This window comes from Sardina pilchardus, chromosome 10, assembly GCF_963854185.1.
Source record: "Sardina pilchardus chromosome 10, fSarPil1.1, whole genome shotgun sequence".
NCBI classification, from domain to species: Eukaryota; Metazoa; Chordata; class Actinopteri; order Clupeiformes; family Clupeidae; genus Sardina; species Sardina pilchardus.
This window is the reverse complement of record NC_085003.1, coordinates 17,883,272-17,908,596: the sequence shown is the minus strand read 5'-3', so window position 1 is coordinate 17,908,596 and position 25,325 is coordinate 17,883,272. Positions and strand designations below refer to the sequence as shown.

The 25,325-nt window shown below is 48.7% G+C and overlaps 1 protein-coding gene across 2 annotated transcripts; it reads right to left on the bottom strand.

Annotated features, from left to right (window-relative positions):
• Positions 1-423: 423 nt before the first annotated feature.
• LOC134093688 (filamin-C-like) lies at positions 424-24,247 on the bottom strand. Of its 2 annotated transcripts, XM_062546880.1 has the most exons (47): positions 23,497-24,247; positions 20,509-20,757; positions 19,094-19,191; positions 18,201-18,351; positions 17,947-18,065; positions 17,761-17,838; positions 17,488-17,650; positions 17,150-17,350; positions 16,869-16,991; positions 15,850-15,987; positions 15,601-15,727; positions 15,318-15,454; positions 15,000-15,193; positions 14,795-14,908; positions 14,532-14,675; positions 14,269-14,392; positions 13,992-14,152; positions 13,811-13,901; positions 13,520-13,689; positions 13,115-13,232; positions 12,592-12,854; positions 11,839-12,436; positions 11,489-11,662; positions 10,456-10,618; positions 9,960-10,288; positions 9,682-9,805; positions 9,409-9,565; positions 9,095-9,284; positions 8,911-8,934; positions 8,546-8,790; positions 8,319-8,418; positions 8,035-8,175; positions 7,812-7,940; positions 7,526-7,699; positions 7,241-7,402; positions 6,866-7,069; positions 6,585-6,737; positions 6,349-6,471; positions 5,883-6,128; positions 4,828-5,097; positions 4,532-4,669; positions 4,269-4,384; positions 2,969-3,101; positions 2,700-2,876; positions 2,279-2,497; positions 1,503-1,739; positions 424-1,362 (listed from the first exon to the last, which is right to left on the bottom strand). In XM_062546880.1, exons 1-47 carry the CDS (start codon positions 23,873-23,875, stop codon positions 1,175-1,177), a joined length of 8,256 nt encoding a protein of 2,751 aa, XP_062402864.1. In that variant the 5' UTR covers positions 23,876-24,247; the 3' UTR covers positions 424-1,174. The 2 variants fall into 2 exon arrangements, with proteins under 2 accessions (XP_062402864.1, XP_062402865.1); XM_062546881.1 differs by lacking the exon at positions 16,869-16,991.
• Between the last annotated feature and the right edge of the window lie 1,078 nt (positions 24,248-25,325).

Below are 25,325 nucleotides of genomic sequence, written 5' to 3'. Positions count from 1 at the left end.
TTCAGTGCTTCGATGGTAAACTCCTTAAAAGCCCATTGTATTTCATAAGATAGGACAGAGCGGGTTAAGTTATAGTATAGTTTTTCCACAATTGCCAATACCTAACCTAGTTAACCCTAATCACTGAACCAAATGCTCAGCTTTCAGATGTAGCCAGTGTCTAATGACTTCAGAAGAGTTTTAATTTTGACTGCTGCTACTGTATGTGAATAATCTGTCTTAAGTTTTGAGCACAGGTACAACTGTTTTGAGGCGATTGTTCTGTTTTGCACAGGTTGTCAGAGGTTTATGTTTACAGTTCTGAGAAAAGCGTGGAAGGGTTAAAAAATGGTGTATTAGAAATTGCAGAAAACTGTAAATGTGAGTGTAACATTACATAAAAACATCCAACAAATGTAATAAAAAAAATATTTTCGAGGCAAGTTGGCAGTTGAGTTTTTTATTAGATCTGCAGGAAATTACCATTACAATTGGTTAATATAACAAAAAACAAACTTATTATAAAGCATATAAAACCATATAACAACACACTTTAATACTGTTTAACATTCACACATTAAGCCCTGGCCACCCAGGTCCTCCCAATTTGTATAGACACAGGAAGCAAGATGCTCACTTCATGTTGACAATTGCTATCATTCACAATGTCTGTAAAATGTGTCAATTTGCCAGAGACATCTTTCCAGTACAGTGTTGTTGCCAAACCAAATGTTCAAATGTGATGGTTGGTTTGATAGTGCTAAGTGTAAGAGTGTGCATGTCTTGTCACAGCTGAACATGACTGACATGCATAAATTGTGCAAAAAAACAATGATTGATTTGACTGTAGAAGGTGAGTGAGATTGATCTGAATGGAGGAAATACTGGTTGGCCTTATGTGGAAGTGGCTTTAGGGAGGGTGAACACTGCTATGTCAAAGATGACGTACTCTAGAACAGCACAGAGAGTTAATATAAAATATTTGGCACAAAAAGGTGAGATTCTCATTTTTTCTCCCACTACAGAGAAAAAAAGTCTGTTTTTGTTTGTGTTTTTTGTTGTTGTTGTTGCATTTTTTAGTGCATATTGAGATGGGGATCAGTCCACAGAGGTGTGCATAGCAGCGTAGCACTTTGGGGTGGAGGTGGGGGAGGGGCAAAGGACAGGGTCAAGTTGGGGGGGGAGGGGGGCGTGTTCAGGGGACGGCCACTTGGAAGGGGCTCCCTGGAACGGTGTCATCTCCCCACTTGACGATGACCATGTAGTTGCCCTTCTCCCTCACGGTGTAGGTGACGTTGTAGAGGCGGTTGCCCACGTGCTTCACGTACACCTCTTCGCACGGAGTTCTAGGTCCGTGCACACCCACCATCAGCATGTTGGTACCTAGAGCAAAGATGGACGAAAGGTCACTTTGGTGCCCAAATGTTTGTGTGTATGGCTGAGGGTGTGTGTGTGTGTGTGTGTGTGTGTGTGTGTAAGACTGGTAATACAGTGTGTGTTTTCTTAGATGGTGGTCACCTCACCTGCTTTGCTGCAATCCACGCTGAAGTTGTTCTTCTGACCCACGAGGGCTTTGGAGAGGCCGGGCCCTCGACACACCACCTTGCTGGCGTCCGACGTGGGCTTGATGGCGGCGGCGGCGGCACTGCTGCCGCTGGACATGGAGCTGTAGGCGCCGGCCATCTTGGAGGTCTTGGTGACAGTCTCCACCAGCACCGTGGAGGTCTCGTGCAGGCTGTGGCCTCCCGACAGACGCGAACCTGAGGGAGCAGAACCGAGACAGAACCGTTGCGTAAGGACAGGCAGTCAGTCACGACTCCGCGACTCCTCTGTTACATAAGCCTCGCATTGCCAAGGAAACCCCCCAACACACACAATAATACTGTGGACTGCTCAAACACTTGAGAGAGGGAGAGAGTGAGGAAGAGAGAGAGAGATGGAGAGAGAGATTTGTTTCTGTCTAAAAACGGTTGTGGAGAGGTTCTGAAACAGAGAGGGCTCTCCACTGTTTTGCTTTTTTTTCTTAAAATGGAGGCTGCTCCGCTCCATACACCTGGGAGTGAATGCTTTGAAGCATCTATTTAACAGACAGATCACACATCTACATGCTTTGTGGTTTCTATGATTCAGGGCCTTCTCAAGCTACTGTATCCAATGATGGCTAGCCTACATTAGTTAAAGATAGCTCCATTTATGTAACTTCAAACCAAGGAATTATGCAACCATTGCTGTGTTGTTGAGAGCAGACAATATGTTGCTTGCCGACAAATGCATCAAATGCATGTTCTGGACAACCTACCTGAAACTTTGGCTTTGAAGGGGCTGCCCACGATATGCTGTGGTCCCCCGTACTTGATGGAGATGAGATAGTTCCCTGGTGCCATTGGCGTGTAGCTGATCTTGTAGCCCTCGGCACATTCCATGCAGTCCATCTTAGCTTTGGAAGGACCATCGATAGTGACCGACAGGGCCCCAGATCCAGCATTGCAGGTGTTCACCACAAACTCCGCAGGCACACCTACAGACCAAAACATTAACAGTGGTTTGCAAACAGGTGACATAATCGTCTTCATCAAAAAAAGGCACAGAAGATGATTTTACACTTCTGTTCCAGAAGGGGGTGCTGTTGAGTCGCTGTGTGTCGCAGAGCCAGCATTGTTATCACAGTGTTTCAGAGCAATGTGCGAGAGAGTGGAATGGTTGTTGACTGTGGACCTTACCTGTACTGCCTCCCTGCAGGCCAGGTCCGTAGGCGGACACTCTGCCTGGGTCTGCGGCTTGGTCAGGTTCGCCCACGCGCACATTGAAGGGACTTCCAGGAATGTGGCTGCCGTTAAATTTGACATCGATGGAGTGGACGCCGTTCTCCCTTGGAATGAAGCTGATTGCATTCTTGTCTGTAAAGGCAAACAATCCCAGTCAGCAACTCCTAAAGCCAGTTAACTCAATCCTTTCTTCTTCTGCACCTCCATGTCCACTAAAGACTTACCGCTGTCTAACTCGGTGACAAAACACTCCTCAGCTCTGCCGGACGGCGTGTGGACTTTGGCGTCTACGACCCCCCGTGCTCCGTTCCTCTGCACGGCGAAGGAGGCCTCCTGGTTCACCTTCAGGTCCTTCTCCTGGGAGTTATGAGAACACGAGCACACTTAGTCCCCAGCGCATGACACTGAGATTTGCTACGCTATTAGAGGCAGTGGGGATGAGCATGTTTGCACTGAGGCCAAATGAATGCCTTGTGATGGGTGTTTGCAACACAAAGAATGATGACCAGCATGTGTGTGGGGGGTAAAACAGACTGGATGGTTGGGGGATGAGCGTGTGTTTGTGTGTGTGTGTGTGTGTGTGTGTGAGATTGAATGAGTGTGAATGTGTGAAGGCTAAACAGACTGCTGGAATCGGAGACTGCAAATGGAGCCAGCGTTGGCATCTGGCAGTGAGTGTATGTGTCTGTGTGTGTGAGAGAGGGAGAGAAAGAGTGCGAGTGTGGGGATTTGTGGCCTATCTTGAATTACCTTGCGCCGTAATTTAGCCATTAATGCCTGATGCAAGTGAGAGAAAAAAACACAGAACGGAGAGAGGAAGAGAGAAAGAGTGTTAGTTTAGACGCGCCGAGATTAAGGGAGCTTCACAGGCACGGGGTGCGAGGCAGAGTGAGAAGGTGGAGGGTCAGAGATGGAGCAGGATGGGGAAAAGGGGACAGAGGATCTTATTTCTGTTCCACTACCAAACGACGGGGTTGGCTCGCAAAGAGGTCTGGGAAGAGGGGAGCACGGGTGCAGTGGACAGGCGGGGGTTTCATTCTTCTGCGCTGAGCTCTGCTGGCGAGGCAAAGGCCAACTAGCTCTGGGCCTCCAGGGGGAAGCTGCTAATAGCTAGTGGCTGATGCGAGCGCGGTCCTCCAACGAGGACCCCTAATCCCCAGTCCAGGCCGCCATGCAACAGCATAATATTATGGGCCCTGGAGGCTAGCGCTACCCGGGAGTCCGGTTACAGCGTTAAGGGTGAAGCACAGGGAGTGGGTCAGCTACGAGTGCAACTAGAGGGCTTTTCATGCTGGGGTGACACGCTAAAGCTGTTTTTTTTTAAGTGATTTGTCACTAATGCGCTACACTATGCTATAAAAATAAACACTACATCTGCTAGAGATTGGTTTGGGTTTGAAGTATTTACAATGAATTTCTGCACAAGTACGTGGGTCTGTGAGGTGCAGGTTTTTTTTTATTTCTGGGAGTACGGAGTGAAGTGGAAGTGAAGTTGGCTCTTTTATCCGTCCGAGCTCCACTCACCTGCAAGCTCGTGACAGTGAGTCGGCGTGCGTCGTCAGACAGAGAGGCAATCGGCACGACAAAGGGGCTGTCAGGGATGTGCTCGTTGTTGAACTTGATTGACACCTCATAGTCACCTGTGGGAACACACCAGGAGATCAAACAACGTGATAAAAAAACACCAGTCTGTTGCATTTCCCCCCTTCACTGAGAGTTGTGCGTTTTCTGTATGGGGAATATGCGAATGATCGCTAAGGCTTTCTTTTCCTTTTGGAGTACTGTACCTGGTTCCTGCACCATGTAAGAAACTCCACAGGAGCCGTCCTTCCGGTCTTCAAAGGAGATCTCAGCCTTGCTGGGCCCCTCCACTGCGATGGAAAGTCCTCCAGCGCCAGCTTCTCGTGTCCACACGCTAAATTCAGCTGCCAGGAGAGACAAGAGCCACGGGGGGAGAAATTGGTCATGGACAGAAAATAGACTCTCCCCATCTTGCGGAAATAAACAGTGGTCATCTGGCAGAAATGCATCTAGGGTGTGTGTATGAGTGTGTGGGGAGGGGGGGGGGGGGGGGGCTACTTACATGCAACTCCGGCCACTCCTCTGGCCAGTCCAGTGCCGCCAGCCCGCACCTTGTGGGCACCTCCTTCTCCCAGGGGCCCCACGGTGAACTGGAAGGGGCTGCCGGGCACGTGCTGGCCCCTGTACTTGACGTTGACGGTGTGGGGGCCCGTCTCCTGGGGCACGAAGCGCACGCTGTACGTGCTGTCCCCTCCGTCCACGATCTCTGCGTCCGCGGTCTTACCCCCGGGGCTGGTCACCTGAGCGGTCAGTGGCTGTACCCCAGCTTCTCCTAGAGCACAGAGAGAGAGAGAGAGAGAGAGAGAGAGAGAGAGAGAGAGAGAGAGAGAGTGGGAAGAAAGAAAGTGGGAGGATGCTCACATCACACAAGTGCTTTCTGTAAAACCTCACTGATTTAAGTGCTTCTCTTCCCGGAGCACAATAAGCCATTATTTCACAACTTTCGCACCTCAAGATTAATGTTATGAAACCACCCTGTTTGTCCTGATCAATAGCCCTGCAATTCGCTGAATGAGAACACGAAATGAATCAAAGTGTGTGGGATGTTCATTTTGTGTCTTCCTCTCCCTCAGAGACTGAACAAACGAAACGAGTCGGGATGATAAAGTCTCTCTCTCTCCTCCCTCTCTCCCTCCCTCTCCGTTTCTCTATCTCTTTCTCCTCACCTCCCCCCTGACACTGCAGTTCCTATTCCCAGTGGACATCTGCGGGGGCCGCAACATATTTTCCAGTCCACCACCACATTAGGCCTCGAAATAATCAGCACTAAATTCCGCCCCGGGCAGAGAACGAGGAGGGGCTGGCACGCCATTAAAGATGACAGGAGCTGGAGCTGGAGCTGGAGCTCAAACTGTTCCCCTGCTGGCAGCCACCCACTGGCACCCCACCAGCGCGCACAATCTCGTGGGCACACATGTGTCAACGGCGTCTATCCGAAGGCCACGCGATTAACCACGGAGTCAACAACAGTCATTTTCCACTTTGTTCGCCTTCGCCGTGGAAATTAAGAACGGTCAAATGCAATAGCGTATCAAAAGGGCCCGCTTTTGGCTTTACCTTCAGCTCTGGTGGTCAGGCTGCCGAAGCTGCCCATCCTCTCCCTTCCGAGGAAGTCGCCGAAGATGTCCCGGAAGGGGTCGCCGCCGACCTGCGTGCTCTCCTCCACGCGCACCTCCCGCTTGGTCTCGCCGCCGCGCACCTTGCTGATCTCCGTGCGCTCCGTGCGGGTGTAGGAGGTGTGGCTGCTGCGCGTGAACGTGCGGGTCAGACGCTCCTGAGCGGACACCATCTGGAACCAGTTTCCTAAGAGGAAGAAGATCAGGAAGTGGATCAGGAATAATGTCCACTACTGGGCTTGTGGCTTCATTCAACATTTATAACCACTGGTTACTTGAGTTGCATGCTAATTATTTGCTAATGCTAACGCTAACTTTGCTCATTTGTGACCTGTGGTTGCTTTTGTTGCATGCTAATTCTTTGCTAATGCTAATTTTGCTCATTTGTGACTTGTGGTCCTCCTCACCTGGGATTTTGAGGTTAAGGTCGCATGTGCTGCCCACGGGCGCGATAGAGGGAGCATGTCTCTTCCTCATGATGCTTTCCTTCATTCTGCCTTCTCCTGTCACACTCACTGTGAAAGGACTTCCTGTGAGGATAAAGGACACGGTAGAGTTAGATCTGTGAGTTCGCTCGGGTGCTAGCACTCCAATAAGAGTAAGCTGGCTGGTGCTCCAGGAAGATGTAGATGCGAAAGCTGACCTGGGATGTGCTTGTCGGCAAACTTGATGTTGATGATGTAGTTGCCAGGCTCAGTTGGGCAATAGGTCACCTTGCATGTCCCATCCTCTGCATCTTCACAGTTAATATCCACTTTGCTCGGACCCTCAATAGACAGCCCCAGTCCACCATAGCCTAGGATTGGAAAAACGGAAAATGTCATGGGTGAGAATTGTGACATACGTTTTCATTTGACCAGCATGATATTATACAGTGGATTTTATTCAAATACTTTAGAAGTACCCATTTTTAATGGTTCTTACCTGCATTCCTGGTGTCCACAAAGAACTCAGCCATCTCGAAAGTGTGGCCTTCCACCAGGCCCTTGCCGAAGGCCTTGACTCGGCTGGCGTCTCCAATCTCTGATGGACCCACCATGATCTTGAAGGGGCTGTTTGTCACATGCTTTCCGCTCTTCATCACGCTAACCACATGCTCACCCACCTCCTTAGGAGTGAATGAGATTCCTGTGTAGCAGAAGGAAACAATTCAGATATGTAAGATACATGGACTTGAACGGGGCAAACGCATAATGAAATTATGCATAAAATAACATTTCTTTAGCCTGTCTTTGCCTAGTTCCTAATTGTTTGGAAACTGCTGACTAAAGAGCATGAATCAAAATGGAGGACGCTCACCAATGTGCCTGTTGGGCAGTCTCTTCAGCAGACAGGGCTCTTCTTTGCCGGACGGTGCTCTGATGCTGGCTGTCAGGGAGCTCAGGTCTGTCTCTGTGATCTTCAGCGAGACGTCTGCTGATGTGCCGACGTTCAGCTGGGATGTTCTAAGCGTCTCGTCACCTGGAGACAGAGACGAAACAGCAGACGATGAAGAACATACTACCGGTGAAAAGATGAAGAAGCTATCGCTTGCTGAAAGTTGTGATGTTTAAGGGCCAGAGTAATAAATATCTGTTTTTGTACCTGTGATCTTGGCAGTGAAGGGGCTACCACCAATATGCTTGTTGTCGAACTTCACAATGATGCTGTAGTCACCAGGGGCAGTGGGCAGGTAAGACACAGTACAGGTTCCATCTTTGTTGTCCTTGCAGGTGATCTCAGCCTTTGAGGGTCCTTCCACGGCCAGAGAAAGACCACCTAAGAGGGCAGAACATTGGGAGAATGTCACAAACTGTGTTCTCATCTGTTACACTCACTAGTCCAACTTCCATTAGCGTGATTGACTCTACAGGTTTTATAATGACCTTACCTTCCCCAGCATTCTTGGTGACCACGGTGAAGGTGGCTGGCTTGTTGACCGTGCCGTGGCACAGGCCAGGACCATAAGCCGTCACCTGACCAGTGTTCATGGCGTCCACGTAGAACTGCAGAGGGCTTCCTACATGTCGAATAAAGAAGCAACAAACATCAGTGTCCTGAAGAGACAATGAAAACCATCCCTCCAGAAATCACTTATCAAAGAGCCCATTTACCTGGGATGTGGTTGCCTTCGTACTTGATGTCCATCTCGTGCAGGCCCTTCTCAGTGGGAGCGTACTTCACAGTCACTGTGCCATCCTTGTTGTCCGTGATCTGAGGGCATGCTTTCTTACCAGAAGGCATACGCACCTCGCCTGAACAGAAAACAACCAATGAATCTCTTCATCTTGTATGTGTGTGTGTGTGTGTGTGTGTGTCAGGCTGACTTTATGACTGAAGGGAACTGAGATGTCAAGGCTAGACAAGTGGCTCAGTGGAAGAATAGGCGTGGCCTCACCTGTAATCTTTCCCTGCTGCACGGTGAAGGGGATGACAAGGTTGAGGGGGCGGAACATTTCCTCTAAGTCTTCTCTCGGGACGACTGGCTCCTTGGTGGCCTAATAGGATTAGGAGCAGTGTTCTCTATTAGCGGGCAGCTCCGGTGGCAGGGCACGGAGAGAGACAAGACAGCATTATGGACGTGCACGGTCGCCCGCCCGCTCGACTGACCGACGCTGTACTCACCGTGACGTGGAACGGGCTGTTGGGAATGTGGCGTCCGCCGAAGCGGATGGTGATGACGTACTTGCCCGGCTCGGGCGCCGTGTAGTAGATGTCGAAGGTGCCGTCGGGGTTCTCCACCACGTCCATGTCCATCTCCATGCCGGTGGGGGTCTGCACGGTGCAGGTGACCTTGCCCTTCCCAGCGGACTTGGCGTCCACCGTGATGACAGTGTCCTGGGCCATCTGGATTTTGGGCCCGAGGTTTTCTGTAGTGACCATAAGGTGTGTCAGTAGGTATAGCGTTCAAGAGTGCTGCTGTGTGGTATTACACAACTACACATGCAGCATTACATAACAGAATTAAAGAGTAGTAAAGAGCAGCTTACCGACTCTGTGTCCTCCAATGGACACTACAAATAAAGACAGGGCAGACTAAGTGTTAGGAGTCAGTTCACTGCTAGGGCTAAAGATATATCCTGTGCACTTTATTAAAAAGGTTGAAAAAGGGGGCATTTGAGGATCATAGGGATGAGGTTTCAAGTTTCAAGAGAGTTTGGGCTAGCAGCTAACCTGTGAGGAGGCATTGGCTGGCATCTCCAGTGGGCAGAGACTGGATGCGGTAGGGGGAGTAAGGGATCTCATCGCCGCCGTACTTGATGGTGATGGTGTAGTGGCCGGTCATGTCGGGGAGGTAAGACACAGTGTAGGTGCCGTCCATGTTGTCGTGGATGCTGGCCTTCTTAGGCTTGCCCTCGGGGTCCTGTCGCCAAAACAAATACAGGTTTCCATGGGGATAACAATAACAACCAAATAAAATATGAGACGCCTTGCAGAGGTCAGAGCAGGAGGCGAGGGGGAGTGGTGGCAGAGAGAGGAGAACCTACCAGGATCTGGACGGTGAGCAGACCCTCGCCGGCATCGCGGGCGTCGATGGTGAATTCTACGGGCAGGCTGGCGGCCACCCCAGAGGTGTCCAGACCAGGGCCGCTGGCGCGGACTTTGCTGGCATCGTGCGCCGGGCCTGCGCTGACCTTGAATGGACTGTGAGGGAGAAACGTGATCCAGTCATACCACTGAATATAAATATGCACTATCAAATCAAAACAAGCTGTCACTGATGCATGGGAAGGAGAATGGAAAAGGGTGTCTATGCCCACCTGCGGGGCACTTCCTGGTCAGCGTATTTCACAGACACGGCGTAGGGACCTTCATGGGCGGGTGTGTAGTTGACTGTGTGAGTTCCATCATCATTGTTCATGACCTGAACAGGCTCAGTAGCCCCTAAAAAGACAATCACACGAAGCAGCAAGCATAAGAAACTGGTAAACACAGGAACACAGGAAAGAAGAGAATGCCTGATCAAATCAGTCTTGATCAATTAGTCAAATCATAAATGCCTGTGTCATGTCTTAAAAAGCAGTCATCAAGCTCTTACCTGATGGGCCATAGAGCTTGACGTCCAGGGGGGCCTGTCCTGCCTGTCGGCTGTCCACAGTGAAGGTCTGTGGATGGTGAGCCCTCACACCAGGGGCCAGTCCAGGACCGGAGCACTTCACCTTGCTGGGGTCCACTATGTCCCTCACAGGCACACGGAATGGACTGCCAGGGATGGGCTGGCCTCCGTAGGTGATGTTGACGTCGTAGTCGCCGGGAGTGAAAGGCACGTATTCCACGCTGCAGCTGCCGTCCTTGTTATCCTTGCAGGACATCTTGGACTCTGATGGTCCCTCGATGGCCAAGCCCAGACCACCAGTGCCAGCACCTCTGTAGAGGCACAGAGAGGAAGAGAGGGAGAGAGAGAGAGAGAGGGGGGAGAGGGGGAAGAGAGAGAGAGAGAGAGAGAATGAGAATGAGACTAGTTATGGAGAACTGTTGCTTCATCATGAGAGCACTGAAATGCAGTTGAGAGGCTTTATTTCCCGCCATCATACCTGGTCTCCACGGTGAAGCAGTTTGATTTGTTTGTGACGCCGTTCTCAAGGCCAGGTCCATAAGCACGCACACGTGTTGGGTCACAGCCCTCCACCACACCCACCCTTAAGGGGCTGTTTGGAATGGGAACGTCATCGTACAGCACTTCAATCAGATGGATACCTAAACACAACAAGGGAGAGCCTTTACATTGCTGTACTGCATGGCATATACATTAAACAAATGCTCATTTCAGTCATTACAGCATATAAATACTTCATATAAAACATAAACATATCTCACAATGAACTGTGCGGTGTCCATTTCATTCACCACAAAACCATTTTTAGATGATTTGTATGTAAAGACTTTGGTGGGTTGTTTATTCTGACTTTACTTATAGCCACGAGACAAGCCTGGCAGACATAACTGAAGCCTTTATTTCTGGACACTTGTTTTGCCTGGGAGGCGAGGGGAGCCACAAACATGACTAAACACTAAACTTTCTGTCCTTCAGTCGGCTGGAGTCTGGCGTGACACACATACCTGTCTGAGTTTAAGAGCCTCTATTCCCGGCACACCTCCTATTTATAACTGCACACGCTCTATCTGTCCCCAGACCCTCCCCCACCCTCCCCCATTCACTATCTCTCTCCCCAAAGCCCTGAGCTGAGCTCCCTCGTTCCCTGCCCTCCCTTAGTGTTTGTACCCCTCTATCTCTCTCTCCCTCCTTTTCTCTCTCTCTCTCTCTTATTACCACAGCACACTGACAGCACACAGCACCTGCTACCATTCATCTCCCCCACATCCCTCTATCTCTCTCTTCCTCTCTCTCTCTCTCTCACTCTATCTATCTCGCCTATTTTTTCTCACACATCTCCTGCCCAGCACTCCCCGATCATGTGCCTGTCTAATAATCCTTCTGAAATAACATGTCACATAAAATCATGAAGCTCTGCTATGTCTGTCTTCCAAAGTTAATCCCTGGGGCCGTGGCAGCCAAACTGGTTGGACTCCAGAGCAGGGTTTCAGGGCACGCGCTCGCTCGCTCACCTTCTTCGTACGCCGTGTACTCCACGCGGTAGGTGCCGTCGCCTTTGTCGGTGAGGTAGGCGTCCGTGTTGTTGCCCGAGGGGTTGATGATGCGGGCCTTGACGTGGCTTCCCCCGCTCTTGGTCTGGGCACGGGCGTCCACGATGAAGTGGGTGGTCACGTCACGCAGAACACCTGTGGGCAGAGAAAGGGGGGGTCGTAAACAATAGGGGGGAGGGGGGTCAGTGATCCATGTGATATTTTCATGTATTGTTGTTCCGGATAATGCAGAGATTATCGCCTGCACTGTGAATGTGTCACTTCCCCACAGCACAAGAGCACAAACACAAAGCCCAGACTTAGCCTCTCACCTCTGGGCTCCACTCCGGGGCCGTAGACCTTGACGCCGGAGGTGTCCACGGCTGGCTCCACCTGCACGCGGATGGGGCACTTGGGCACCATCTGGCCCCCGTATTTGATGGTGATGGTGTGCATGCCCTGGAAGCCCGGGGTGTAGGTGACGGCGAAGGTGCCGTCGTTGTTGTTCTGGATGCGCACCTCCACCTTGGCGCCCGTCTCCGAGACGATCTCCACGGTCAGCTCGGCCTCGCCGGCGTGCGTGCAGTCCACGGTGAAGGTGGCGAGCTCGCCGGCCTTGGCTCGCTCCAGGCCCGGCCCCTTGGCCACCACCTTGCTGGCGTCCAGAGCAGGGCGCACCTTGGCCTTGAAAGGCGAGCCAGGGATGTGAGCTTCGCCGAAGAGGATGTTGATGTTGTAGTCTCCAGCCTCGGTGGGCAGGTAGGAGACGGAGCAGGTGCCGTCGCCGTTGTCCTGGCACTCGATTTTGGCCTCGCAGGGCCCCTCAACAGTCAGGCCCAGACCGCCTGCGCCGGCACCCTTGGTGTCGATGCCAAAAGGTGCCGGTTGGCCCACAGTGCCACCCTGCAATCCTGGACCATAAGCACGCACCTGAGACAGGGGTGAAATGGGACAAACGATCAATCTGAAATGCTCTGTGAGATATGCTCATGATCTCTATGGCTGGAGACCTGGAGACGTACTACACAAACTTGATTAGAAATACAATTTGATTTTTAAAGCAGCATATAATACATTTTATGTACCTTTGAGGGGTCTGCTGGCATAAGCGCCTCCACAGCAAAGGGGCTCCCTGGAATTGGGTTCCCGTCGTAGGTGACGTCCACCTTGTAGGGGCCCTCCTCGGGTGGGATGTACTTCACATTGGTTGATTCATTAGCCTTGTCCGATTCAAGCTTGCAGGGGATTGGACGTCCAGAGGGTGAGGTCATTTTCACGCCGACCTCCCCCTGACCGCCGGCTCCTTTGCTGTTCACAGTGAACTCCTGATCCTTCCCAACCTCAACCCCTAAACAAAACACGGTCACCACAGACAATATAATTACAATTTAATGAACAGATGAGCAGTGTATTACGCACACTATTAATTATCTGAAATGAATATCAGTCTTAGCGGTTTATTTGTACACAAACTTAATAAACATCCCAGATGGCACAAATCCCAGCAATCGCAGATGGCACAAATGATAAACAAACAGACAAATTGCTGTGCTGTTGCCTGTAATGTGTATTTGAAAGAGCGTCTGCTCTTGATTGGTCAGTACTTACTCTCGTTGAGTCCCTGCACCTTAACCTTGCTGGTGTCCAGAGGAGGTGCCACGGTGATGTTGAAAGGGCTCTTGGGAATGGGGTCTCCTCCGTGGCTGACCGAGATGCTCAGGTTGCCCTACACAGGAGGCACGGGTGGAAGGAGAGAGAGAAAGAGAAAGAGAAAGAGAGAGAGAGAGAGAGAGGGAATGAGGAAGAGCGGGATATCAGGCATTTGGTGGGAGGGTCATGGGGATGGCTAACATCAGCTGGGGGAACAGGTTCCTGGTCACTCAGATAGTAAACATTCCTCAGTTACGCAAGCTACTGTAGCTGTATATCTGTGGCGGTCAGATACTCAGAGGGGAGTATCAGGGAGAGCTAGCGGAGAGTTTTCACTCCCTGCACATGCTCAGACCTCCTCACCTGATAAAGGGCAGTGTACTTGACGGTGTACGTGTAGTCGTGGTTGTCGATGATCTCGAAGTCCTTCACGGCCTCTCCCTTCACGCCTGCCGTGAAGCTGACCTCGGGCTTGGCCTTCCCTGCGCCCTTGGCGTAGATGGTGAAATGAGTTGGTGTGCCCACCTCGACGCCTGCCAAGAGAGAGAGAGAGAGAGAGATGAGTACTTAATGTGACTCTTCAACTGCGAGAGCCATGTGCTTGTGCTCTGAAGAGTGTCTCTGAGGTGGCTCCACGAGTAATCCGGTTCTCACCTGTCTTGTTGAGTCCAGGCCCCTCCGCTCTCACTTTGCCTGCATCGTGAGATGGGTCCACCTTGACCTTGTATGGGCTTGTGGGTATTTCCTACACAGCAATAGAGAAAATATGTATTTAAATCACCACCTTTTTAAATCTAGCATTATACTAATGCAGGTCACACGTAACTCATCTCACCTGATCGGCGAACAGGACCATGATGGTATAACGCCCCGCAGCAGGGGGAGTGTACTTGACGGTGAAGGTGTCGTTGTCGTTCTTGATGATGTCGAAGTCGATGTCTGCCTCAGCAGGTCCAACCACTCCGGGGGCACATTTGATTCCAATACTGACATCACCTGTCACAGACATCATTTCAACCGGTCAGGCATGAAGATATTAAAATGACTCGCGGTTTATGATGCACGTGCAAAATGAGAAGCACTCCAAGAATTGTCACTAGCTCTTGGCATACCTTGGCCTGCCTCGCCGCAGTCCACAGTGAAGTACGTGGGCTCGTTGGCTTTCAAGCCAGTCTTCTCCACACCTGGTCCATACACCTTCACTTTTTCTGGATGGCATCCTTCACCAACCATAACCTATGAAGGGCAAAACAGTTAACTCACTTTGTCATAATAGATGTTCATATTTAATTAATATTCAATATTAATAAGTGTCATAAAGGTTAATGCCTAATTATCATGGGTGTATAATCCTTAAGGTCAAAGATAGACTTACCCTGAAGGGGCTGTTGGGAACATTGACCTCACCCCAGGTGATGATGATGGTGTGTTTGATTGGCTTGGTTGGGATGTACATGCAGATGAAGGTGCCGTCACCCTTCTCAGTGATTTGAATGTCAATGACACAGCCCTCTGCATCCTATAAAAACAAAACTGAGCTGTTAACACAGACATGGCCTTCATGGTCCTCAGAAATGATAAATGATATTATCTTCATCACAGAAGATGCCACTGCGTGGAGGGAGGTGTGTGGGTTACCTGAGCGTAGATCTTGAGTTTGCCGTTTCCAGCTTGCCTGGCATCGATGGTGAATTCAGCAGGCTTGTTGATGATAACGCCAGTAGGTTCAAGACCTGGTCCAAAGGCTTTTACCTGTGATGTAAATAATTGACTTACTTTAACTTACTTTAACTCAGCCATGTAAACTCTATGAGGTACCGGTCCTTTCTTTAGGCACACTGACCTTCTCGGGGAAGACGTCGTTGGCTGCTGGGAGGATGTGAGCGATGAAAGGGCTGTCCTTGATGTCCTCGTCGTCGCAGATGACATGGACGGCGTAGTCACCGGGCTCGGTGGGCCAGTAGCGCACATCGCATGAGCCGTCGCCCTTGTCATCACAGTCAATCTTAGCCTGAGATGGACCCTCAATGGAGAAGCCTGTGCAAAGAGGGTGGCAGAGACGGAGGTGAGTCTCAACCACACTAGATCACACATGTCAGGTCTTAAGGGAGGATTTTTTTTATTATCATTTCAAACTTCCACAGCGGTTTGTGTTCCATACCCAGAGTTCCAACTTCGGTGCCGATGGCCTCCACCACAAAGTCAGCTGACTTGCCCACCATGCCGGTCACGAGGCCAGGACCCCATGCGCGGACTTTCTGCTGTCCTGCCTCGACACCGACCTCAACCTCGAAAGGACTACAGGGCATAGAGCAGAACAAACCAGTCCAACCATGGATAAAACCACAAGGTACTCATTAACTTTGTTCAACATCCCACTGTGTTCAGTATACTAAAACTATCGAAAGTAGATCATATAGTAAGCAAAGCAAAGGTGTCCTCACCTGCGTGGGATGGGCTGTCCTCCCCAGGTGACGGTGACTGTGTATTTTCCAGGCAGTAAAGGCTGGTAGTCACATTCGTACACACCATCTCCAGCATCGCGCACCTTCACAGGAATCTCTGCTCCATCTGAGAACATACAGCACAAAGCCTGTATTTAACACTACACTTCTCCACACACGCCAGTATTCATTGTGTGCCATTTTGCTCAGTAACACAATAGGCTTGTGCGATACAAAAATGCTCCTTACTTGGACCCTTCACGTTGACCTGGAGCTCTCCGGTTCCAGCTCCTTTGGTGAAGACCTTGAAGTCAGCCACCTCCTTCACTCTCACGCCTTTGGGCTGAAGGCCTCGGCCAGTAGCCCTGCAGGCATTAGCGTTGCTGGCTGATGGACAAAGAAATAGAGAGAGAGAGGACAGAGTTAGACAGTCATCGGACTCTAGCCACCGGCAACGGCGCGAGCTGACTGCAGCCGTGGTTAGTAGAGAAGAGAAGGCTTAGTGCTTTCGGGATGTTCATAATGATGAGCTGCTTCACAGAGCCAGCACTACAGATGGACATGGAGCACAATGACTGATCTGAGACCAGGGGACTAACAGTGACACGAGCACATTGTTTCAATATGAACAAATGATCTTCAAGTTGACTAGATCAGAATGGAAGCCATAAACATTGGTGCCAACACAATACTGTGAGACGTTACCACTGACAGAACAACTTTCAGACACTGAGATGAAGATACAAGCAATGGTCTAACAATGGCTTAACAATGGTCCGTGCAGAGATACATACAAACTTTAAATGAATCAATCCAACAAACATTTCTCAAAACTGTAAACAAAACAACATCTAGGACCACAATCTCAAGCGAAATTTGTGCGTCGTGCAAAAGTCTGTCTGTGTACTATAATTTATATGAAGTAAATATTTTTTTCTGTTGTCTTCTATACATGCTCACTCAAAACATAATCACCACTATAAACAATCTTGTACAAAAAAACAACATCTTTCCCTACATTCTTATAACTCGAGCAGGAAAGCGTTCGTTCTCTCATCCTCTCCCTACTCTCGGCATGCCTCAAAGGACGCATCAAGCTGCCACAAGCAGGGCCCGAGATGGACCCAAGCACAAGACGACATGGCTATCGGACATCGGCGGGCACCAGTCGCAAGCAGAGAGAGGTTGACGGGGCACAAAGATGAGGCCCGGCTGGCGTATGCCGCGCGGGAAAGGGGCACGAGCCTCGCCCAGCAACCTGTACTAACTTGGTCGGGCAGGTTTGGGTGGCACTTTGGGTGCACCTTTCTTAGGCTTATCCACGGGTGGGCTGCGCACCGCCTGCGGGAGAATCTGCACCGGGGGCCTCGCCGGAGAGGCACTCGCGGGAGCTACAAATGACAGACAGCCGTGATGATGTTCTCCTCCAATCAACATACAGCAACAGTGAAAAGACTAGTGACACTGACAAGTCAAGGGACACAGAGCAGCCTAGGGTAAAACGTTAAGGCAGTTAAAAGACGTGAGGATGTCATATTCTGGGACTCACCTTCAGCGATCTGCACTGGGAAGGGGCTCTTGGGGATGGGCTGCCCGGCGAATGTGACGTGGATGTTGTGGGGGCCCTCCATCATGGGCTTGTAGGTGCAGCGGTACACATTGTCACCCTTGTTCTCCAGCATCACCTCCACTGTGTCCCGGCGGCCCTGAGGGTCGACAATGACCACTCCAACATCTCCCTCTCCCGCACCTGCAAGTGCAACACAACGCGATGTGGAGTGGAGGTGAGATGGTTGACATTGTAAGTCTGGGTTTCTTCACACTAAAGACTACTCCACTGCTCCTGTAGAGACAACATGGCCATTTAAAGTTGTTGTGGTTTCCTACCTGCTGTGTAAATGTCAAAGTAAGTTGGTTTGGCAGCCACATTGCCAACAGGCTCCAGCCCTGGACCTCGGGCCTGAACTTTGTTGGGGTCACCCATGGCTTTTCCTACATTCACTAGGAAGGGGCTCTTATCGATGTCCTGACCAGCGAAAAGCACCTTAACCTGGGGAATCAGACAGTTACGTTATACCAGTGTAAATCAAGTACTATGGATTGGATGACTGAGAGGAAAAAACATAAGCAAGACAATAAAGCAGGACTAATTGTAGCTACCTTGTGAGGACCAGCAACTCTAGGCACATAGCTCACAGAGTATGTCCTTTTTGGGTCATTGTTGGCAACAACTTTAGCCTGGAGGAGCAGATAAGTCGACAGTAAATATCAGAGTTTTAGACACAAGCAAAAGCATCCAAGTAGAGGATCATCACAATCCAGCTCCACTTAGAACGATGAACAAACCTCCTCAGTGTGGCCCTCAGGATCCTCAATATATACAATGATATCACCCTGTCCGGCCTCAACTGTTTCCACTGTGAACTCTGCAGGCTTGAGCACCATGTTACCATGGGGTTCAATACCTATTCCATTTTGTAAAAATGAAAGAAAAATAAAGAACAACATTTTTGTGAGCATTTTTCATAGCTGATAAAGAAATGAATTACTGGCCTATATTTTTGCATATTCACACAAAGAACAGAAGCCTCATAGCCCACCTGGTCCGTAGGCTTTGGCATTTTTGGGGAACAGCTGTCTGGCCTTGACAGGGGCACCAGGCTTCAGCTTGGCCTTGGGGAACTGAGACAGGTAGGTCATGACCGACTGGTCATCTACGTCGGGGTCCACAATTTCCTCAGGAGCAATAACCTGAATGATAAAAACACAGGGAAAGTGAGACATGTGTTACATTGTTTATTTATTTATTCATTATGACTTTTACAACTGTACATCACTGCTACTTATTTATCAGAACTTTTTATTCAATGGCTTAGTGTACAAGTAAAATAGCTATGCTTCTTATGATCTTATGAACTTATGAACCTCTGTATTGTTTGCACCACGCTAATAATCAGTTGAACCCTAGACACATTCTTTATTATCGCATTTAACCTTTTACCACTCAAAACCTTTCCAACAGAATACAAAAGTACAGCCACACCACAGTAACACAGTAGCGCAAGGCTCTCCCATGTCTATATTTGCAGCTGTGGTTGGAGGGGATAAGGACAGGGGCGTCATTAAGCTGAGGAGAGGATTTACCATGAGCTGCTGCTCTCCCGGACCTCCTCTAGAGCGAGTGTAACTCTGTGACACACACCTTACGCTATGCCCGGAATGCCCCCGTTTACACAGCACAGCTGCCATGCTGCCAGCGTTGAGGCACGACACTGTCGCTAGCATTTCAGCAGCACTAGCAAAAGCTTCAAAGACCAGTCACAAAAGACCTCCATTTAAAACATGTCCCTTTAAAATATACAAATCCTTTCAAAAGAAATAGCCAAAGCAGGCTCCTCACAAACAGTACGCTGAAATCAATACCTATACAAGTTATCTGTGAACTCATTGCAGTTGCTCTGCCTTTCCACTGGCCTGTTCTATGTCGTCTTACCTGTGGAACACCCAGCCAGTCATCTGCCTGCTGCATGGCTTCTCTTGCATTATCCACGGGCTTGTTTGGGTCCCAGGTCTCCCAGTCAGGGCAGAGACCTGCGGGAGAATTCCAACAGAGAGGAAAGACTTTAGGAGAGGGGATACTTCCAGAAGCTATTTCAGCAGTTGCCACAGTTACGGTAACCTTGTCAACAGAGCCACCCCAGTGTGGCACCCAACCAAAGAGTAATTGGAGTAGCTCCTCTCCCTTACAAAGCTCTTTGTTTTGCAGCCGAGGTGGGCTAGCATTGTAACAGGAGTTGATTCATCACAGTGCGTAAGATTACGTCCTAAATTGGATTAGTATGGATGTCATGTGACCAAAGTGTCTCAATTAGAGGGCATTTGAGTTCATCCTATTATTGCTAATGCATTGCTGTTGTGCTGAACCATTCCAGGAACAAGGCAATACTTAGACAGTTACTGTAATACTAAATATGAAATATTCATTTACAGCATATTTTTGGCATGGGAAGAAGAAAGGATGGAAATATCCCAATAATGAATGGAAATATTTGTGTTAGTGCAATTCAAGGCAAGAGGCTGAGTATGACCTAATGCTCCTTCTTCACCAACAAATATGGGGTGCTGTTACAATCATGATGCTCAGATCTGTAGAAACGAGCGGTGAAGTCTGCAAAGAAAATATTCTCAATCTCTCAAGCATGGGCACTGGACACTGTTTGATCACACCATCTCCGCTGCTAGTGCGTGCGAGGCAGAGCCCTGTATGGTCATGAGTGGGGAGGCCAAGCTGCAGCTGTATAATGTCTGTCTGTTTCAAGTAAACACAGGCCAACGCGACATCTCCCTTTCTCTTGTTGCAGTGAGGCTTCCCTAATTAAATATCTAGTCTATTTTATAAGGGGGAAGTTTACGTCTCTTCTCTTCGGCGCGCTGTGAAGCTCTAGCGGGGCGAGAGTCCATCATCTGACTAAATCTCCTTCTGTCTAATCTAGCCAGCAATCCTGTCCAAATTAGGGGTTGATTCTACAACAGAGTGTCTGTAAGAGTGAGCTGCGGGGAGTCCTCGAAAGCTTCACTCAACCTTGGGCCAGCTGTCAGGGGATGCTCTGAGGTAGAGCTATTACCTAAGGCACTCCCACCTCTCCGAAGCCTCAACAAGATCCTAAAATGGCATCTAAAACTGATGATGATGGAGCTGGCTTAAAGCAGGAACTCCCTTGGCTCAACTCCGCTAGACCACCTGTTCCATTCAAGAGTAGGCCTACCTGAATAATGAGTTAGTTCATTCTCAAAGCTTGCACTATGTCAGTGCCACAGTATCGTGTTTGTCACTGTCGAGGTCCGCAACTATTTATTTTGTTACAATTATCGCCTCAACGCGTCAGTGGCCTTTCACTGAATGCTCACCGGGGGCACAGTTGTCCACCAGGGCTCCCAGGGCCTTGCCATCCCGCCAGTCCTTGTTGAAGTTAGTGATGGGAAGCTGTGGCACTTTGTTCTGGATCCATCCCATGAGCCTCTGCTTGGGGGTCAGCTTCTTGGCGTCCTCGTCGTCCTCGTCGTCCCACATTGGCATGGAGATGGAGTAGTGGAGGATGAGGGTCCAGATCAGACCCAGAATCAGCTTCAGGTTCCCATCCACAATGGCCTTGCTGTCTGCAGGGACACAACAAGGAGACACAGAGAAGCCATTAGCATGAGCACAATTTTAGATAGATAGATAGATAGATAGATAGATAGATAGATAGATAGATACTTTATTGATCCCCAAGGGGAATTTCAATAAAATTCAATTTTACTGACTAAGCAGAAAGTGTGGATACAGAAGTACTGTACCTCACCCAATTAACCACCGGATCATAGTCAACCGACATCCTAATGAAACCCTGACACAGACTTGAAAAGTTAGCATTAGCGTATGAAATGTGAGGAGCCAACTTATCACTCAACTAACTGTACTTCAGACATGACCATCAATCCCAGTAGCTGGGAGAGCCTGTCAGTTTCACTGGGACCTTATCATATAGCTCCCCCCTTCTCGATTCCCTTGCACCCTTGCAAGTACGTGCCGCTCCACCCCGACAGTAACATATATGTTTGGAGAGGGAACGATGAATGTTGTACATTGGCTGAACCTCATCATTTTTTTCTTGACAGACAGTGGTGGGCTGTCACTGACTACATAATTGAACATGTGCTAAATGGCCTTCTCAGGCCTGTGACAGCTAAACACATCGTCTGGAGATGATAGGGCACTCTCTGTGATTATGTGATAAAGACGTAAGTTGTTGTCTTTATAAAAATTGAGGATATCACATATTGTATAATGGTTTTTGTATGACAGTTGTTTGAGCTGATGAGCCTGTGTTTGGATAATGGAGTGCATCACTTAAGATCACTTAAGTGCCGTTTTCCCTCACCCCCCCATTTGAGATGAAGGTGTGTGCTCGACCCTTAACCCTGAGCAGCCACACTCAGCAGGATGATGGGACATTCCTCTGCCATGAGGTCACTCACATCACCACCACAAGACAAGGGACTCTCCCCACATCGCAAATACCCTCCCCCCCACCGCCACAGAGACCTTCATAACTGTCTCCTGGCCCATAACGACAATTTCATACAGAATTTCACCGCTCTCTGTCGGGAGCCATCGCTCAGCTTTGCGGTGGCAGCAACTGCCAGGCATTTTAATGAACGCCGCAGCCTCAGGGAGACAAGGCTCTCTGTTGACAAATGAGCCCCTGTCTCATGGCAGATTCTTTTATCAAAACGTTGCATTTGGCACCAAAGTGCGGTGAGTTGTGTTTATGCTTACTCTATGTGACCGAGGACGGAAAAACCACCAGTCAGCATTTAGTTACAGGAGACCTATGGGGAAAATCCACTGCCTACTCAACAAATCTGCCTTGTTCAGATATGATATAAAAGTGATGAGCAAGGCATGCATATATCCAGATACATGATATGAAACAAATAGTCAACTAGTAGCCTACCACAGAAAAACACATAATGTACTATATGCAACAGACAGCATCCACTTAAACCACTGTCATATACATGTACACCACATAGATTTTAGACCATGGTATATAGACGGTCTGCGGTCTGTTATAGGTCACACCAAAATGGCCAAATGTATTCCTGGTCTCTGTCACAAGTGGGGCCCTATGGCAATGACCTTGCAGGCCAAGTTCTCCCCTCAGACATGCACAGACAGACACAGACCAACCCTGCTGCCCCAATCAGCAATCTATTTAAGGACTCAGCTATGGGGCAAGACGACAGCTTATCTATCTTTACACTTCTCTGTCATTACACTTCTCTGACACTAAACGGATCGCCAAGTCCTGTGTGATTTGAATTTTGAAAATGCTCTCGTCTTTAGTATCGTTCAATGAATTCAACACATCTGACTTATTCATCTGCTTTTTAGTTTACGGTTTGCATTCACAGCTGGGTGTGTGAACTGAAGTCTGGTTATTTTTGATGGATGTCTAAATCGGGCTTTTTACTCATGCACGGCAGGGTGTATGATGATGGTGGCAAGCATCAGTGAATGCGGACACCTCCCACTATGCTGACCGCTGCCAGTAGGCCTTCTAGAAAGGACCAGCTTGTTGCCAGTGTCTTTCAACACTTCAGCTGGTGTGCCCTCAGAGCCTGCTGTTGGCTGACCCATTTGCACTTGTGCTGCATCATGGGTATGTGGACATTCCTCAACAAAACAAAATGCACTAGACTAGAGAGACTTTGCTTGCCCCTAGATCAGAACCTCTGCCCTTCAGATGCCGCTACAGAGAGGTGTTGACATAGCATGTAGGTGTGTGTGTGTGTGTCTCTCTCTCTGTGTATGTGTATCTTTCTGTACGCAACAGAGAGAGAGAGAATTGGTGTCTGAATTATGTTTTGCATTTCTAATCCTCTTGAGTTCTTTTCTGGTTGTCTAAAGCTTGATCAGCATGACCATTCTCTCAGATTTGGTCGCACCTGACCTGACAGATAGGCATGAGAACTGCTTAAGGCAATGATCTCAGTGGCACCTCAGCGTTAGGGTCCTCAACAGGCTGACTTCAGCTCCATGCTTATCACCACTTTGTGAGAGTCCAGCAAGTACGTGCTCTGCCTGTGTATGTCCAGCACACAACAGACACTATACAAACTATCGTTAGACCAATATCATTATTATGTTGCACTGCTAGAACCAGGACACTGTGACATGTTTCAATCCATACAAACTAAACTTCTGCTGATGTTAAAAGACACAAGCTTACTGTATGTTCAGCTGAGCTAAATACTTCTCTCTGCTTCTTTGCCTGCTTGTCAGCCCAGTCTGTCTCTTTGTGGACCTTTACATTTATATGAGCAAAAGTAATTATGCTTAAAAAAACTTACCAATCGATACCAACTTGATGTGTTCCCTTTCAAGAAATTCCAGCGCCACGGAAACATTTTCCAGTTTCATTTGTCTGAAGTTTGGTCTGGTGTGATGCTTTCTATACATTTTCTTCTGGCTCAAAACTTCCAGGAGCGAGATCAACTTGAGCCCATCGCCCAACTCTCTCTGGAGGTCGTGGATGCTCTTGTTGACGCACTTCAGGTGTTCGTTGCACCACCTGGTAAAGGTGTTCTGCTGGATCTTCTTCCATGGCGCATCTTCCGCAAGGTCTTTCTCAGTGGCCGGCATCTCGTCGTCCTCTTCTTCCCCGAAATCGGTGCCCTGGTAGTACTGAGGCGGCAGCTGGTCGTCGTAGTGTGTGTTGTTGCTCATCATCTTGGCGGTTGTCTTGTCCCTTTTATACCGATGTAATACCAAAGTGTGAAATTGACTGCGCTGTAGTTTTACAAAGCGGTGTCAAGCGCGTCCCCGCAGTGAAAAGTTCAGAGCTTGGAAGAGATTGACAAAAAACGAAAGACTTTTCGGATGTACTTGTTAAGAGGACACTTATGTCACGACAATGATGAATGAAATAATCCGATTTACAGTTTACAAGGCAGCCAGGCAGCGTTTTTTAATTGGCAGTATCTTGACAAATGTAGTCTCTACTTCTTAATAGACAGTTTCGCGCTGGAGTCCCTCTTTCTGTAAAATGAATCTTCGTGGCAGGTGAGAGCAGTAGCTTTCTGCGTTGATCAGTAGTGGAGAGTCGAGTCTCGTTTTGAAATTGAAATGGTACCGTGGCCAGGCCTGGTTTTAAAAGACCCCAGACCCAAGGGCCACGTCAGGTCCATGGACTCCCTGGAATGTCCCTGTCATAATCATGGTCATAGAAGTGATGAACAATTTTCTAATCCCAAAGGATAAAGATGAGAGAAGCGATTGGCTAAGTCTAGTATAGTTGGCTGCGATTGGTTGGACCCCATGCAGTTGCAACAGTTGTGACTACTTTCTTTATTTTTAGGCGCTCCTAACTTGGGATAGAGGGCTGTCGCTTCTCAATCGTAAACGTGTGCGGTAACTGTGTGCCTCCTCTGAACAAGTGAGCCAAGAAAAGAAAGTGACGTTTGAATGAAACCCAAACATACACGTGGTTCATGCGAACACAGATACATTTAGTTAACTCATTCAATAATAAATGGTAATTCAGGAGCCTTTCATATTAGTATTCCACTATTAATCTTATAGGTCAAACTTTTATTCGTCAAGGGCTGAATGTGCTATTTTATCTCCAGAGCAATCAGACACTGGATTAGGAATAACTTCAAATGACTTAAAACATAATTGTGTAATCTATTCGTCAGTATGTTTCATATGACGTGTTGCTTTGAATGAACAATAATATTATCCAACCCTGAATTGAGTCAGTATGTTCTAGGCTACTTCATATTAAGCTATTTAGTCTAAAATTATATAATAGATAGAGAAGACTGGCCAGACTCATGTCTAATAATATAATACTAATCAGCACTAATGAGTATGTGTGAATGTGTGTGTGGTAATGTGCCAGCTCAGTGTGTTGATTAATGGGATTCTCCTTTACAGTGTGTGTATTTTAGTTGGCTGTCTCAGGCACAGATGATCTGTGACAGAGTGACCTCCATGACCCAGTGACTCAGCACAAGACCCCCGCCATGACAGCACAGCAGACTGTTCCAGACCATCGTCCTGCCCTGAACTATAGCCTACTAATGGAATTTTGGACATTGTTTGATCTGCGGTCCACCACCACCTATGACCAGTGATATGACCCAGACATTATCTTGGGAGGTAGCCGACTAAGTCT